The 18,006-nt window shown below is 41.5% G+C and overlaps 1 protein-coding gene across 1 annotated transcript; it reads right to left on the bottom strand.

Moving 5' to 3' along the window:
• Positions 1 to 7,624: 7,624 nt before the first annotated feature.
• Positions 7,625 to 17,048, bottom strand: LOC135552151 (interleukin enhancer-binding factor 2 homolog). The gene is made up of 15 exons (XM_064983594.1): positions 16,939 to 17,048; positions 16,404 to 16,463; positions 15,209 to 15,251; positions 14,792 to 14,896; positions 14,502 to 14,579; positions 14,288 to 14,390; positions 13,812 to 13,877; positions 13,431 to 13,547; positions 13,060 to 13,138; positions 11,426 to 11,513; positions 10,971 to 11,032; positions 10,708 to 10,822; positions 10,443 to 10,533; positions 10,171 to 10,363; positions 7,625 to 9,523 (listed from the first exon to the last, which is right to left on the bottom strand). The coding sequence occupies exons 1-14, from the start codon at positions 16,941 to 16,943 to the stop codon at positions 10,212 to 10,214; spliced, it is 1,164 nt and encodes a 387-aa protein (XP_064839666.1). The 5' UTR covers positions 16,944 to 17,048; the 3' UTR covers positions 7,625 to 9,523; positions 10,171 to 10,211.
• Positions 17,049 to 18,006: the final 958 nt, after the last annotated feature.

The raw sequence follows: 18,006 nt of genomic DNA, 5'->3' as shown, positions 1-18,006 counted from the left end.
CCAGTTGGCTGGCCTCAGATGATCCCGCAGGTGAAGAACCCGGATGTGGAGGTCCTGGGCTGGTGTGGTTGCATGTGGTCTGCAGTTGTGAGGCTGGTTGGACGTACTGCCAAATTCTATAAAACAACATTGGAGGCGGTTTATGATAGAGAAATGCACATTAAATTCTCTGGCAATAGCTCTGGTGGACATTCCTACAGTAAGCATGCAAATTGCACGCTCCCTCAAAACTCTGTGGCATTGTGTTGTGTGACAAAACTGCACATTTTAGTGGCCTTTTGTCCCCATCACAATGTGCACCTGTGTAATGATCACCGTGTTTAATCAGCTTCTTGATATGCCACACCTGTCAGGTGGATTATCTTGGCAAAGGAGAAATGCTCACTAACAGGGATGTAAACAAATCAAATTTGAGTGAAATAATATTTTTGTGCATATGGAACATTTCTGGGATCATTTAAGCTCATGAAACATGGGACCAAGACTTTACATGTTGCGTTTATATTCTTGTTCAGTATATTTGCAATTTTGACGGTATAATATAATTTCGATGAATGTATTGGTTTTGTGAAGGCAACTACATTTTGAAAACACATTTACTGTTTTTGCAAAAGGGCCACAGAGTTCTGTGTCTCGTGAAATCTGTTTTGAAAATCGACAACATTGTTCCAAAGAAATGTTTGCACGTGATTGAGGAAAAACTGTTATAGATCTGTCATATAAATGGAAAAAAAAGAGCAGTCCACACAGAACCTATACAGAGAAGTGTGGGGAGTGGGGACTAACCTACGGCCTTAATTAATGCTAGGGAATGTACCACACGTTCAGGTATCCCATGGAAACCATCTTGGCTTAGCTGAAAACGGACAATGACATATTAACCACATTCACCTCTCCTTTGGTAAATACCGTATGTAGCAAGACCTTTCACTTTCCCATCCATTCATTTCCCCACCTCATTGAGTCCGTGCAAGATAATTGCAACTAATTAGGAACAAAACACTGTTATCCATCGCAAATCGTCACTGGGCAGAAGCTGATGTAAATGTAAACCAAAAAAGCTACAAATAACAGATGTCCAATATGAATATAAACACACTGCAGGCCTATGCAATATGTATATGTCGTAGGATGCAACAAGTCAGTTACAGCAGTTCATTTGCTGACTTTTTCAGACTCTTTGCCCTCAATCAGAGGAGGCCATAGCCTGTAGGAGGCATCACAGCTGACAAGCTCAACTAAACTATGCATTTCTGATTACAGTTAGACCCCAAGAGGGAGCGCTGGAAACTGCCGCGTCCCGTAAGGGTGACTTGTTGTGCTATGGGTTTGTGCAGCTGCAAACCATGGGTAATCTGTGGCACAGCAGTACAAGTTCCTGGTAGCAGCTGGAATCGTTGAATTTGAGAGAAGGCAGCCAATTGCACAAGGCTTTGATCACTTTCCAGAGGGCATGGAGACAAGAAGTGTGGACAAGAAACAGCGAAACGAGGAGTGATATTGAGATAGCGAGGCTGCCACATTCGAGCTGTTATGTAGCAAGCAGTGAATTCGGAAAGTATTCAGACCCATTAACTTTTTCCACATTTTGTAACTTTACATTCTTATTCTAAAACAGATTAAATTATTGTTTACCCTCATCAATCTACACACAATACCCCATAATGACAAAGCAAATGTATTAATAATAAAAATGAGATACCTTATTTACATAACTATTCAGACCCTTTGCTATGAGACTCGAAATTGAGCTCAGGTTCATCTTGTTTCCATTAATCACCCTTAAGATGTTTCTACAACTTGATTGGAGTCTTCCTGTGGTACATTCAATTGATTGGGCATGATTTGGAAAGGCGCACACCTGTCTATATAAAGTCCCACAGTTGACAGTGCACAGAGAAAAATCCAAGCCATGAGGTTGAAGGAATTGTCTGTAGAGCTCTGAGACATGATTTTGTCGAGGCACAGATTAGGGGAAGGGTATAAAAAAGATTCTGCAGCATTGCAGGTCCCCAAGAACACAGTGGCCTCCATCATTCTTAAATGGAAGAAGTTTGGAACCACCAAGACTATTCCTAGAGCTGCCCGCCCAGCCAAACTGAGCAATCGGAGGAGAAGGGCCTTGGTCTGGGAGGTGACCAAGAACCTGATGGTCACTGAAAGAGCTCCAGAGTTCCTCTGTGGAGATGGGAGAACCTTCCTGAAGTACAACCATCTCGGCAGCACTCCACCAATCAGGCCTTTATGGTAGTGACCAGACAGAAGCCACTCCTCAGTAAAAAGGCACATGACAGCCCGCTTGGAGTTTATCAAAAGACACCTAGACACCTAAAGGACTCTCAGACCATGAGAAACAAGATTCTCTGGTCTGATGAAATCAGGATTGAACTATTTGGCCTGAATGCCAAGCGTCACTTCTGGAGGAAACCTGGCCACATTCCTACAGTGAAGCTTGGTGGTGGTGGCAGCATCATGCTGTTGGTATGTTTTCAGTGACAGGGACTGGGAGACTAGAACATTTCTACAAACCTGTTTTGCTTTGTCATTATGGTGTGTAGATTGATGAGGGGGAAATTTAAAAAAAAATCAATTTTAGAATAAGGCTGTAACGTAACAAAATGTGGAAAAAGTTGTGGGGTCTGAATACTTTCCGAATGCACTGTAAAGTGACAACAGTACCTGCCATGGACACTTCCTTGCTGCTTTGAATGTTCAAAATCATAGTGTAAGAACACTTTTAAAGCCTCAAAATATAAGATTATCCAACTTTCAAAACAAGTAATTTTTGGCTAACTACAGCAGTCAACTAGTTAGTTAGCTGCTTGGCTGTCTGGCACATTCACTAATTTGTTTGTAAACCATAAACACGCTAGTTAGCTACCACATTTTCTTGTCAAACTGCCAAATAACAGTCTAAAAACCACTTGAGGCCAAATAAATCAGATTTGACTGTTCAGACACATGGTCAGGAATCAGATTTAAATCTGACTTAAAACCACTTACAAAGGTGGTTTGAAATGTGACTTAACAAAACAAAATAATAGTATGAGTCAATCAAACTGTATGCATGCCCGGGTTGCAGTGAAAGGGTGCAACCAACCAATCAAAAGACACAGTTAATTGGTTGCCCTTTAGCCAGTTTAGGAAATTTCAGACTGACACCAGACATGGTTTTGATTTGACCCTACTTTTGAATAGTAACATTTTCATCATTAAATTCCTAATTGGTCAAGATGAAAACTTTCGTACTGTACACGGTGATCCAGAGGAGAAGAGATGAGAAATCAGTCATTCAACTAAAGACTGAGAATAAAGTTACAGTTTTTGGAATAATGTTGTTGATTTTCAAAACAAGAGTTCACAAGATACAGAACTCTGTGTTCTTTTGCAAAACAGTACGTTTATTTTCAAAATGTAGTTGCCTTCTTGAAACAAATGCATGAACCAAAACTATTATACTGTCAAAATTGCAAATACATTCATAAATACAACTGCGAGCAGCAATGAATGGGGTTCACATGATGACGGATAGGACACAATATTAGTTGGATAACAAAGCAAGCACCCTAACATGTAGGAACTAACCTCCTTCATGTGCAATCTGTAAAAGCATGACCATGTTTATCAAATCCACAAGGATGATGCAAGTGAAGTTTAGTCTAGTGCTGTAGGTTGGTTCTTTGAATGGAGCAAGTAATCATTCTTAAAGTCATTACTTAATGTATCGGGTTTGTATAGCAATTCTGGGGTCAATTTGACTAATGGTTTATGTTAAGATTTGTGAAATATTTTCAGTATTATTTTCACAATATTTCACATTGTTCATCTGCATAATTAAAATTTAACATTCATTTGCACGAGACAAAGTCCACTGGATCAATAGTTATTGCTGTAGTATCCTATGGTGCCAATGACATCTATATTGCCACCAACTGGTCTGGTGCAGCCATCTATGGTTGCAGTGACTTTATATTCACACAGCTTCTAAGGAAATATACATACATTTTAAATACCAAATGTCATGGCCCCATGTCCATCAGTTCTGTTCTTATAGCCCTGTCGTGATATGGTGCCATCTAGGGGTATAGTGTTTGCCGACTTTGAATGCAGAAACTAATCATTCTTAAATTCATTAGAGGCTAATTAATTGAGTCTATATACCAAATCTGGAGTCAATCTAACTTATGGCTTATGGAATAAGGTGCATCTATAGGTGAAGGTGTGTCTATAGGTGAAAGTGCATCTATAGGTACAGTGCAATAATATTTGAATGCAGCAACAATTTTTTCTCCCAAAACCATTAAGGACTGATGTAGTGATTCTACATACAAAATCTGAGAATCTGACGCATGGATCAATGAGAAGATGATTGCAGAGGATTTTGAGCATCAGCGTTAATAGTTTCCTTATTTATTTATTTTTAAACACCAATGCCATACATGGTTCATCGTGGTGATGGCTTTGGTGACCCTAAAGAGTTTCATGTTGATAGGCCATTGTGGAGTGGATTTACATAGCTGTTCTCAAACTAAGTTTAGAGATGTACCAGAGATGTGCTATTTGGTTTTCCAAAATCTATCTAGGCGGACCTTATGGGTCCTTGAGGCAAATTTGTTCAGCATGAGGAAAGAAACCTACATACAAAGTTTCAAGGTCAACGGGTATGAGGGTATAAGTGAGACTGGTTATAACAGCACCACACCATCTACAGGCCAATCGGTACCATTCTTTTTGACTAAGTTGTTCATTTACATTTTAGTCATTTAGCAGACACTCTTATCTAGAGTGACTTACAGGAGCAATGAGGTTTAAGTGCCTTGCTCCAAGGCACATCAACCGAGTTTTCACCTAGTCAGCTCTGGGATTCAAACCACTGACATTTTGTTACTGGCCCCAACGCTCTTAACCGTTGGTCTACCTGCCACCCTAATGGCCTCAAATTTCTGTGTGCAAAATTAGAAAAAAAGTGAACAAATCTATGCTTGAGTTATTTGGCCATGTACATTAAAAAACAGAGAATAAGTAGGTTTCACAGCTTCACTGTGAACCCCTAAAAATAACATGAATGCCTGCAAAAAGATTCATGCAACCATACTTATCTATTGAGTCCAAGTTACTAAATCATGATGATCAAAATTAGAAGTCAACTATCCAAAGGTACAGAATTCTGAGCAATTACTCTCATTTTATGTATATTTAACCAAACAATTCCGTACACATCAAAACAAATACTGAAAATAGTTGTATTTAATGTTTTGCAAAAAGCGGTCTAAGAGACACATAGAACGTCTGATCATTTTCTTGCTTTCGTACCTGAGATGCTGAGAAGAACTGTAATACTAGAGAGGAGTCAAACATACATGTGTGTCTTGAGACAACAGGGATATTCTTGGAGTTAGGTTCCCAGGTATTGATGAGGAAATGTTGGCGCTATTGATGGGAAGAAAGAGCAACTGTCTAGAGATGTTCTGTGTGGGAGGAGACAGGAGGTACTATTGATTACAAATAGCAGACGAGCTACTGCCTAACAGGGCTTAGAATAGAGAGCCCCACCACCCTCCTCCCAACCACTGGTCCAAGTCTGATGTCCTCCTCATGGGTATAAGGTCAGTATTTGGTATTGGGGAAATTAGGATCAGGGGCAACTTCTACATCAAGTTCCTGACCCTGAAGATTATTTCTACTCATGTGGATGACAAATATGTTGTTTCTCGTTTAGCGCTAAGCTAATGGCCAGTCGACACACTATTTTCATCTGGACAAAGTACAAATTAGCATCACCGTGGTGTGAAGCATGGGAATTATGGATGTGACATATGTAGATGATAAGCATCAACTGTGTGGCCAAAATCAAATGGAGGACATGCGTCAATGTCAAACCCTCATGTCTCAGACAAGGTTACTGTCATGTGATGGTAGTTCAAAAACAATGTTGTTGCACATTTAACCATTACTACCTTGGCCTAAGTATATAGGGTATTGGGTAAAAGTACTGTAATTAACCAAGCAGATTGTAAAGATCAACTAGGCACTTTGTTTAAATGGCACCCTTACCAGTCACTCATTTATGGCCATTTGCTATGACTGCAAGCTAATGATGTAGATTTCACATTATGAGACTCCGACAGCAGCTGCATGTCCTTCCCGTTTCATTTCAATTACTATCATTGACACAGCGCCATTGAAAAACTGTTCCCTCTGAGTGAGAGACGAGATGAGTCACCAGGACAGTGATTATAGAGAGGGGGGTGTCGAAGTTGACTCCTGGAGGTTTTCATCCTCTGAATTAAGAGTCTGATCTGGACCTGAGATATTGAAAGATTACATTACGTACAGTATGTAACCAAGGTTCTCTGAAGGAACAGGTGAGACAACGCTCACTCTATGGGAAATAATGCTGGAAAAACGTACTGTATATAAGGCTACATGGGACTAAATGTCCAGTTTTGCGGACTAATGTCCAGGGTTTAAGCCAATGACAAGACTGATTGTACCATCATGCTGCCTCCAAATGCTCTCTAGCAGTCTGAGAACACTTGTTCCTATTTTCTGCACTATTTTAATAAGTGTCTGAGTGAGGGTGATGCATCTAGGCTACTTTCAGCTCACAATTGTGTCGATCTTCACAATCCCAGCCATTGAGTACACTGAGATTTTGTCCCGCTGACAACTCATTTCACGCCATGTGAATTTTTCCCCCGCTGACAATCAGTTCATTTCCAGTCCTTTATAAGGTTCCATTAACCGAGCGAGATATGAATTGGTATGAGTTTCAAGGGAAATTATTTTCTCAGCAGGGAAATGTCGGCTCAAACAATAATTTTTTCTGATATCGTCATTGTGATTGAGGTGCTTAATCCATGTCTTTCCTCTGTTCCTGGTGTCATTGGAACAGCTGGGCGCCCCTGTGTGACTCAATAGGATCCCAGATTCCGAGTGCCAGTTTTATTCGACTGAGTAAATTGCGTCTCACTCCTATTCAAACATCCCTGCTTATCTCCTGCTGGGGGGGGGGGGGGGGGGAATAGGCTGTTCCAGGCAATTGCTTCAGAAAGGAGGGAAATGGAAAGTGAACAAGATGTGGCATTTACAGATATGGCTCAGTTGTTAGAAAATTGGAAGGAAGATGTCATGTTTGTTTGAAAAGGAGCTGTTGAGGGATCTATGCAATACAATAAACTATGATATAGCTAACTGTGACAAACTAAGTTTGAAGGAGCTGGTTGTTGAAGGCTGAAAGACTGTTCTATAAGACCTGGGCTTGGAGAGTTAAGGCCTAACCCGTTTATAAGATAGGATGACTAAACTATAGTGCTTTACCACCACACTGTCTCTGTTTAATGCTAAAACATAAATGTCTTTATAATCAGCATTGGGAAATGTAGGTTTTTGTACATTTTACATAGCAAAGTCAGGGGTTAGTCCCGACTGGGGCCTGAACCCATGCTACTGTCAACCCAACACCTTAGCTGTAATGCCAAGAGGTTAGAATGTCTTGACGATCTCACTGTTAGGTTAATAAGATCGACTGCATCAAAAACAAGACCACTTGGAGGCCATCTCGAACAGACACTAATTCACTGCAACGAAGTGTCTAAATTAATTCAGTCAACACACCATTGGATGGACTTGAGCCTTTATATGTAAGAATACAATCCAATATCATGAATATCCTGTTTCGGATTAAATTCTTGAGAATAGCATTAGATTTGGTAAATGATAAGATCATGGTACAGAGTGTAATGAGCTACCTTTAGAATCGTAGGGTTGATAGATAGACCATAAGTGGGATTTCAGCAACAGTCACTTGAGCTTGGCTGCAATACGCTGATGCCATCTACAGGCATGCAATGCTACTTGTGGCTGGTCATCAATTGTTCTAATGTTATGCAGTCTTCAGAGTTACCTCATTAGGCCCTATTGTATTACTGTAAGTCCTATTTCTATTGTGATGGCTACAACTTTTTTTTTTTTAAGAAGAGAAAAGATGACACAGAATTAGAATAATAGAATGGACATTAACCTTGTCAGGGAGTTTGTCAACTATGGTTTACCAGTCCTGTGATAAATTCTTCACATTCATTGTTTTACACAAATCTTATCTGCACTGCATGCGAGTTAGCTTGCTAGCCAGACAGTTTTAAGAGGAATTATTCAAATGATTCCTTAAATGTGTCAAATTAACTGCCAATATGCCAACATTCCATTCAAACAATGCAGTCAACCCACAGCCATACATCGGCTGAAATCAGTTGATGACAGGACTTAGACAAGCTGTAAATGCAACAAGTACTGATATAGTATCATATAATAGCACTCACAGCTTTCCAAGAAAACACAAATCAGACATGTATGGTCTGTTTACATATATTTAAAAGACTATTTATACAGAAAATGTGTATAAAACCCATATAAAACTGTATTTATAAATGACATTTTGAGTTGACTATTCCATTACACACTTTCAAATACATCACATGCATTGCTTTGATTTCCTGCATAAGTAAAAGCAGGAAACACACTACCTATGCCTCTACTGCTTTTCAATTCCAATTAAGACTGGTTTTGGATTTCTCCCTGACCAAGATGGCTGCTATTTTCACCCCATTATGGAACGTTGAGGGAGGTTTTAGTGACAGAGAGCCACTCAAGCATTTTAATAGGATATGTTGAGTCCAATCAAAAGATCCAGGTATTTTCCAATGCCAACTTAAGAGCATTATTTGGAGACGTTTGGTTATTAGCAAGGTAACCAAAAACAATAAGCCTACCTATAACTGATACCAAGTCGTCTAACACTTGCATCAATTAAATCATGATCCTTATTCAGTGACGTGTTTATGAGTTTTGATATAAAAAGTTTTTCACAAGTTACATGGCATCTTATGATCAGATTGTTTTGTTGGCAATTATGTTTTGAATTAAATGCTCCTCTTACCAGTAACCTCTCAAATTTGTACTGCAAAACAGCATTTAAGTTTAACTGTGATCCAATAAATTAAATACTAAAAAAGGTTTGTCAAATTTAGGGTACCTAGACTGGAAATGATCTGTGGAGGTAATTACACGACCAGATCTAACCTCTGAAAATGAAGTATGTCTTTTCACAAGCATGGGGCCTACATTTTCTATCCAGCCAGGCACACATTTGAAAAAAAATAATTGAAAAAGTATGAATTACTGTATTTACGTAAAGAGGCATTACATTTTATATAAAAAAAAAGCTGTTTAATTTAGTCATCATTGCTGCTACAAAGTAAAAACCAGACAAAGACACGGAATACAAATAGATAGCAACACCCATCCCTTTCTGGAAAGGCTGTGAATTTCATTTTTGTTGATGGCGTTGAGGGACCAGTAACAGTCTATGCGAGTCTCTCCGTCCAGTGGGAGAACTTTGGTCCAGGTCGTTGCAGTCAATTCATTAGTGGACATGAACTTCATTGAAGGACAAAGGGGCGAGTGAAGGGTCTCAAAGGGTCAGGGGTAAACGTTCATTTAAAAAGATGTGGCACAGGATCCTCTAGATGGCGACAAGAGGGGGGGGGGGGGGATAAAAAGTTGTTAAGCCTCAGATCACATTGTACGGGTAAAAGAGTGAATTGGATCCCACCATGAACAACATTTGTTACTCCCCGTCACTTGCAACGCTAATGGTGCTGCCCGTCTTCCATTAACCAATTGATCATTGACCATTTTTTTTTCTTCCTCAAGAAAATATCTGGCTCCACCATCACTGCGGACAGGGTTAGAATTGAAGCCGAACTTCAGGTGGTTCTCAAAGACAAAAGAATGTCCTTCGTAAACCCTGTCGTATTATACTCTGTAAAGCGGAGCGGATTTCGCAGAATTCTCGCCTGTAACAGTGATACAGCAGATGGCTCCATGCACTATATCGCCGGCTAGTCTCTGGCTGGTGAGTTGTTCATGTGTGGCAGCTACATAGCTTACTGTGTTATGACTTGGCATTACAGTGATATATTTCCATAAACAAAAAAATTATGTTGATTTTTTAAACTCTTAAATACATTAATGGGATTTGCTACTAGCAACTAGGCTAATTTATAGAACGTTACATTAATGTGCTAACTAAGCTACTGTTGGAAATGTAACAATAAGCTAGGCAGCTAGCCTGGTAATGAGCCTGGTTTTCTGACTGGCTACTGGTACCTGGCAGCTCACTGATGGCGCATCACTTTCCGGGTTCTTCCTCACTCCTGTGTCTCCATGCTTTCATCCTCGACATCTCCTCCTTCCTCCAGCGCCTCATCCTCCTCTTCCTTCCTCTCTGGCGGCTTCTCGTAGGCCTTCTCAGAGGGTGTGACGATCACGCCGTCCCATGTGGACATTTCCGAAGCCAGGTCTGGGGGGGTGAGGTATATTTGTTTAATATTTACTTTGAGAAAAAGGGTGTGAGTGAGAGCGAGAGATGAGGTACTCACAGCTGGCATCACCCTCCAGGCCCAGGATCTTCCTGTACCCTCCATGAGAGAGGACCCTGACCAACGTCTGAGCAGTGAAACAAACCATGTCCTACAAAAAACAGACACACACTTTCAACTAATATACCTATGTGAATCATCTGACAGTAATCCTAACGAAACACATGATCATGGGTGATTTAGTGCTGGGCTGGAGCAAACCCTGTCACCAGGACCAAGGTTCCCCACACCTGTACCATGAAGGCAGCTAAAGCGAAGATATTACCTGCTGCTCGAGGGTCATAACAGTGTGCACCCGGAAGTTTCCACTCTCACAGGGGTCAGTGATGCCCACTGAGCCTGGCAGGAAAAGTCCGGCGGCCAACATCTGTAGGCAGCGTCTGAAACAAACAAACAAACAAATTAACAAACAAAAAATAATGAAGGCACCGCCAGAAAGTATCACAAAGTCATGTTTTGGAAATGAGACAGTCAACAAAAGACACCTACAGTTGAAAAACAACTGACTGAGGGAATGAGAAGACTCACCTGTAAGCCACATTGAGTGACAGGGGCTGTCTGGAGGGGTTGTTCATGACCGCAGAATGACCCTGAGCAGAAACACTTAATTCCTTATTCATTCCTCCTTTAGTTATGCAGTGATAGATACAAGCTTTCAGTTAGGGACAATACAATAGCAAAGACAGAGAATCACAAAAAACATAACATATAAGCCAGGTGACTTGCTCGGTGTGTGGTAATTCGCAACAAAAAGCTAAATCATCCATTATCGTGCCTCACAAGTATTACATTCTAATGGTTTACCAGTAGTTGTGCTAATGGTAGGTGTGGTGTCCCCACCAGTAGAACTGAACATTAGCATAACTATGATGAATGCAGTGGGCTAACTACGATCACATGTTAAGTGTTGAGTCGTGAGAATGGGGGATGTAGTGCCCTAACCGGTACATCCAGTAGAACTATGGTCAGTGCAATGGACTCACCAGTAGATCCAGGATCCAGGGGGTGAGAGGTTCGAACCCGGGGAAACGCACCCTCAGATCCTTCAGCAGGCGAATCAGCACTTTCACCCTAAATAACAACAATAACCAGGACACGAGTTGAACGCTTTAAAGAAGATAAGTTCGTCAGCGCTTTGCTGTATTGGAATTTACAATGCACACAGGATAATAAAAGGGACAAAATGTCATTATGGCTGAAACATTTAGGATAAAAAGTCTCCCTTTATTCCTCCTTTACTTGTGAGAAATATTGAGGATGTGAAAGGTTCAAGAAAAAAAGGAGACGAGGACCTATTCTGTATACTTCTGGCCCTTCTTTGGACACTGTGTTAACAACCCTCCAGGCAAGCTTCAATGCCATACAACTCTCCTTCCGTGGCCTCCAATTGCTCTTAAATACAAGTAAAACTAAATGCATGCTCTTCAACCAATCCATACCTGCACCTGCCCAACATCACTACTCTGGACGGCTCTGACTTAGAATACGTGGACAACTACAAATACGTAGGTGTCTGGTTAGACTGTAAACTCTCCTTCCAGACCCATATCAAATATCTCCAATCCAAAGTTAAATCTAGAATTGGCTTCCTATTTCACAACAAAGCATCCTTCACTCTTGCTGCCAAACATACCCTTGTAAAACTGACCATTCTACCAATCCTCGACTTTGGCAATGTCATTTACAAAATAGCCTCCAATACCCTACTCAACAAATTGGATGCAGTCTATCACAGTGCAATCCGTTTTGTCACCTAAGCCCCATATACTACCCACCATTGCGACCTGTACGCTCTCGTTGGCTGGCCCTCGATTCATACTCGTCGCCAAACCCACTGGCTCCATGTCATCTGCAAGACCCTGCTAGGTAAAGTCCCCCCTTATCTCAGCTCGCTGGTCACCATAGCTTCTCCCACCTGTAGCACACGTTCCAGCAGGTATATCTCTCTAGTCACCCCCAAAACCAATTCTTTCTTTGGCCGCCTCTCCTTCCAGTTCTCTGCTGCCAATGACTGGAACGAACTACAAAAATCTCTGAAACTGGAAACACTCCCACATCTCCCTCACTAGCTTAAAGCACCAACTGTCAGAGCAGCTCACAGATTACTGCACCTGTACATAGCCCACCTATAATTTAGCCCAAACAACTACCTCTTTCCCTACTGTATTTAATTAATTGATTAATTTTGCTCCTTTGCACCCCATTATTTTTATTTCTACTTTGCACATTCTTCCATTGCAAATCTACCATTCCAGTGTTTTACTTGCTATATTGTATTTACTTTGCCACCATGGCCTTTTTTTTGCCTTTACCTCCCTTATCTCACCTCATTTGCTCACATCGTATATAGACTTGTTTATACTGTATTATTGACTGTATGTTTGTTTTACTCCATGTGTAACTCTGTGTCGTTGTATGTGTCGAACTGCTTTGCTTTATCTTGGCCAGGTCGCAATTGTAAATGAGAACTTGTTCTCAACTTGCCTACCTGGTTAAATAAAGGTGAAATAAGAATAAAATAAATAAAAACATCATTTGAGACACATACTGAGGAGACATCGGTTTGAGAGGCTAAACAGGCTGAGAGGTAAAAGACCTTTTAAAAAAGGTGCCTTACGTAGATTGGGAGGCGTTCTCCTCAAACCAGCGGGCATGGCGGATGGCGGCCAGAGCACTCTGCAGCACCTTGATGTCCACTGGGGAGAAAGAGACCATGTCACCGACACCATGATGACCACTTACAGCACCATTGTCTAGCTGAAAACAGATACTACATCTACATTAAAAAACACAAACACAAGCTGCCTCCAGTCTACAATGAATGCTTATGGCATGCACGACAGAGAGCTTTGTGCCAATCACAGTGCATCTACCTGAGTGTTTTGACTTCTTTTTATGTAGCTCTATGAGTGCAGTTATGAGGGTAGCTCATGTTTACATTCTATCACATTGTACTGTGTGTGTGTGTGTGTGTCTGAATGTACATACAGTGCAGTTCGGGGTCCAGCTTGCGCAGGTTGGGGGGAACAGTGGTGATGAGGATTTTCACTGTTGCATCGGCAGAGCTGATCTCAAAACCTGTCTCATTCGTCAGCATGGAGAGAACTAGGGCAAAGAGGGAGTCAGTTGGCAACATTACATCATAACCACTGAAGATGTAGAATACCCTGTATCCTATTACACAGTATGCCTACATTATCCTTGTATTTACACTTTTGAATGAATTCGTTGCTAAAACAACATGGCACGACCTATCAACAAAGGTAAATAGAAGCAGAATTTATGCTATTGAAAGCTAAATCGAACTTCAGTGACTGATGTTGCAATGTGGCTACATGAAAACAAACGCAGCTGTGTAATATCGGTCACCTTCAGCAGGGTCTTGTGTGCGAAGGGTCTCCACCACTTTGTTGCCGAGAGCCGCAACAGCCTCCACTGCAAGAGACAACTTTCATTATGGGGGCTCAGTACAACCAATAGAGACAATTTCAAAATGGCTGCTATGGGAAATACAGCCCAGGATGAGGAGTGACTTATATTAGGGCGGCAGGTAGCCTCGCGGTATTAGGCTAGTAAACGAAAAGTTGCTTGTTCGAATACCCAAGCTGATAAGGTAAAAAAAAAAAAAAAACCTGTCCATGTCCCCTTGAGCAAGGCACTTAACCCTAATTGCTGCTGTAAGTTGCTCTGGATAAGAGCTTCTGCTAAATGACTCAAATGTAGATGTATTATAACCCAGCAATATTGCAAAATGCTGTGCAGCAATCAACGTCGTTGACATTTGAAGACCAATCAAATAATGTATCAAATGGGCTTTGCTTTGTTGGCACACACACAGAACTCACGCGTGGGCAAGATCTTGAGGATGACCACCAGGTCAGCGACATTGTGTCCCGTTGTCATGGTGCCTTTCTTGTATGAGCCCACCTGACGTACCTCTTCAATTTGCTGGAATGAGAGGAGAAAGAAATTCCCATTGTTATTGTACATGGTTAAATATGTTATCCAAGATACAGATACATTTCGGCACGTTATTCTCCACTAAGGTCTGGAACTCACCACTTCAAAGTTGCCGGGGGCGACGATGAGGTTGTCGATGACGTTGTTGATCTTGGTGACCAGGGACAAGATAGAGGACTGAAAGGGGGAGCAGAGAGTTTGCATGTAGTCAATGGAAATAAGCATAGCGTAGGAGTGTGTTGTTTAACACATAACCTAAAGGAATATGCTGATGTGTGCATACAACAGCTTGAGTTAAATTATCCAGCAAGTGTGGTTTGAGTGAGGTTGACCGAGTGAGAGTAGTGCGTTGAATGTTTGAGAGAGAGGTCTGTGTGCGTGTTCTCCACCTGCTCTGCGGGTGTGGGGCTGAGGTCCTGGTTCCTCTTCAGCAGACACTCGCTGAAGGCAGTCTCATCCGCTGCTGCCTTCACTCTGGGGAAGGCCATCTCACACTGGGGGAACCAGAGAGACAGCTTAGCACTGTCCACTCGGCATCCCTATCTGCGCTACTGTATTACTTTGACAAGATCCGTGTAGTTTTGACTAGAGCATTAGACTATTCTGTATGAGTAGGTGAGCTGATCTCCATCGATTACAGTCTGCCTGTACAGTCTGACTCAGGAGAATGAGACAATGAGAAATGGTTGATTTCAATGAAAGTGAGCTACATGCTGCACCACTGATATGCTCTCTTCAAAATAACCATTGGTGCAAGAGCTCATGTATACGGGAAGGATGCTTGACATAAAGTGGCAAATACTCACCACATAGAAGTCAAAGGGAATGTGGGGGACAAATGGCCGATACCTGAAACAAGGGGCCAATAAACATTGACGCATCTTATATTGCACCAGACATTCAGATACAGATACAGAGGTGGTGAGGGCTCTAGGAGTGTGGTGCCTGGAAAACAACCTCTCACTCAACGTCAACAAAACAAAGGAGAGGATTGTGGACTTCAGGAAACAGGAGTGGGTGCACCCTTAAATCTACATCAACGGGACCGCAGTGGAGAAGGTGGAAAGCTTCAAGTTTCTTGGCGTACACATTACTGACAAACTGAAATGGACCACCGACACAGACAGCATGGTGAAGAAGGCGCAACAGAGCCTCTTCAACCTCAGGATGCTAAAGAAATTTGGCTTGTCACCTAAAACTTTTACAGATGCACAATTGAAAGCATCCTGTCGGGCTATATAACCGCATGGTACGGCAACTGCACCGCCCGCAACCGCAAGGCTCTCCAGAGGGTGATAGGTCTGCCCCACGCATTACCGGGGGCAAACTACCCACCCTCCAGGATAGCTACAGCACCCGATGTCACAGGAAGGCCAAAAGGATCATCAAGGACATCAACCACCTGAGCCACTGCATGTTCACCCCGCTATCATCCAGAAGGTGAGGTCAGTACAGGTGCATCAAAGCTGGAGCTGAGAGACTGAAAAACAGCTTCTATCTCAAGGCCATCAGACTGTTAAACAGCCATCACTAGCACATTAGAGGCTGCTGCCTATAGGATTAGACTAGAAATCACTGCCCACTTTAGGGAATGGAACACTAGTCACTTAAATAAGGTTTACATATCTTGCATTACTCATCTCATATGTATATACTGTATTCTATACTATTCTACGGCATTCTTAGTCACTTAATATTAATTCCTACTTAGATGTGTGTATATGTTGTGTAATTTGTTGGATATTACTGTACTGTCGGCAGTATGCGACCAATAACATTTGATTTGACATTCTTCTATGAATTTTAGAAAAGTTACCTCAAAGTTACCTCATGAACCTTACATCTCATTGGCCTAAATCATAAATGGGACTGATTAACTTTACAGTTGTGGGCATAGTAAATCAACTATTATGGCATCACACAAAACTAAAAGCAGGCATGCTCAATTTGAAGTGGTATACCAATATTATTATTCTAGCAACTGGCTGACTAGCTACTCACCCTTGCACCAGTCCACCGCGTGACCCGAACCGGCCACCCCGGCCCCTGCCCCTATCGCCTCTGGAATTGGTTACATTATCAATACAGTAGTTAGTTGGGTGATAGCAATTACCACATTAACTCATTTGCTGAAGAGGCAGCAGCAGCTAACTAGCTAGCTGCTTCCATAGCATGGCTAACGGGGCTAGCTACTGACTGTTCATTCATTAATTTTACCAAGACATAACAATGCACATCTAGCTAGCTACATAATCATACATTAACAATGATATTTGATGGATAGCTTTGTATATAGGTAACTAACTAGTTAGCTACCTATCAGTAAAGCTATGCTACAGGCCACCTGGCTAACAAAGACGGCTAGATGTGAAGAAAAAAAGGCTAGTTGGGCTAACGTTAGCACGCTACACGTTGCTAGCTAATACAACCTCCCCTCAACCACCCCTTTAAATTCCACCTGTCTACACATCTTTTACAGTTGGATACTGTATAAATATAATCTAACATTGTGGTTTTATCAGATGTATGAAACTACCTCATCGCGTAAGACGTTTTGATGTTTTAATGTAGATGTTCACAGAAAAATCACCAGCATCCAATGCCGGTCAGGCAGACTACTAATGGAGTCAGGGTTGCCAGGTCTAGATAAAAAAAAATTCTACTCCAATTACCCGATACCAGTATATAAGGCCTGAAAACTACCCACCACAAAAAAAAGTTCGCAGAAAGAAAGGACACATGTATCCAATAAATCCCTTTCCTCATAACGTTATCGAACGAATTAAGATGGAATATCGACGTAACTTGTTTTGATACAGGCTAAGAAGCTATATTCGGTTTTCCATCAAAATACAAATTCTTGCGAGTTTAAAAATATGTCACAAGAGAAAATATCATTTGCCTTTCTTAACACCCCTGATAATTTTCCATCAATGGATGTCGATTTAACTTGTTTTGGCTGCTTTAATTAAGCAATAACTCAAAGGAGGTGTGGTATACAGCCAATGTCAACAGTGAAGAGCCGGGATGCTGGCCTTCTAGACAAAGTTCCTCTATCCAGTGTCTGTGTTCTTTTGACCATATTTTATTTTTATTGGCCAGTCTGAGATATGGCTTTTTCTTTGCAACCCTGCCTAGAAGGCCAGCACCCCGGAGTTGCCTCATCACTGTTGACGTTGAGACTGGTGTTTTGCGGGTACTATTTAATGAAGCTGCCAGTTGAGGACTTCTGAGGCGTCTGTTTCTCAAACTAGACACTAACGTACTTGTCTTCTTGCTCAGTTGTGCACTGGGGCCTCCCACTCCTCTCTATATTCTGGTTAAAGCCAGTTTGTGCTGTTCTTTGAAGGCAGTAGTACACAGTGTTGGACGAGATCTTCAGTTTCTTGGCAATTTCTCGCATGGAATAGCCTTCATTTCTCAGAACAAGAATAGACGGATGAGTTTCAGAAGAAAGTTCTTTGTTTCTGGTCATTTTGAACCTGTAATCGAACCCACAAATGCTGATGCTCTGATACTCATCTAGTCTTAAAGAAGGCTAGTTTTGTTGAAGGAAAAGTGAAGGAAAAGCAGCCAACAAGCATGTGTGGGAACTCCTTCAAGA

The sequence above is a fragment of the Oncorhynchus masou genome, chromosome 13, assembly GCF_036934945.1.
Source record: "Oncorhynchus masou masou isolate Uvic2021 chromosome 13, UVic_Omas_1.1, whole genome shotgun sequence".
Taxonomy (NCBI): Eukaryota; Metazoa; Chordata; class Actinopteri; order Salmoniformes; family Salmonidae; genus Oncorhynchus; species Oncorhynchus masou.
This window is presented reverse-complemented; position numbering and strand designations above follow the sequence as displayed.

Excerpts from the sequence above, each read along its gene's own strand:
- LOC135552151 (XM_064983594.1), bottom strand. Across the intron at positions 14,897-15,208 it reads TTCCCTTTGACTTCTATGTG|TGTGAGATGGCCTTCCCCAG; the intron begins GTGAGTATTTGC and ends TGGTTCCCCCAG. Across the intron at positions 14,580-14,791 it reads GCCCCACACCCGCAGAGCAG|TCCTCTATCTTGTCCCTGGT; the intron begins GTGGAGAACACG and ends TCCCCCTTTCAG.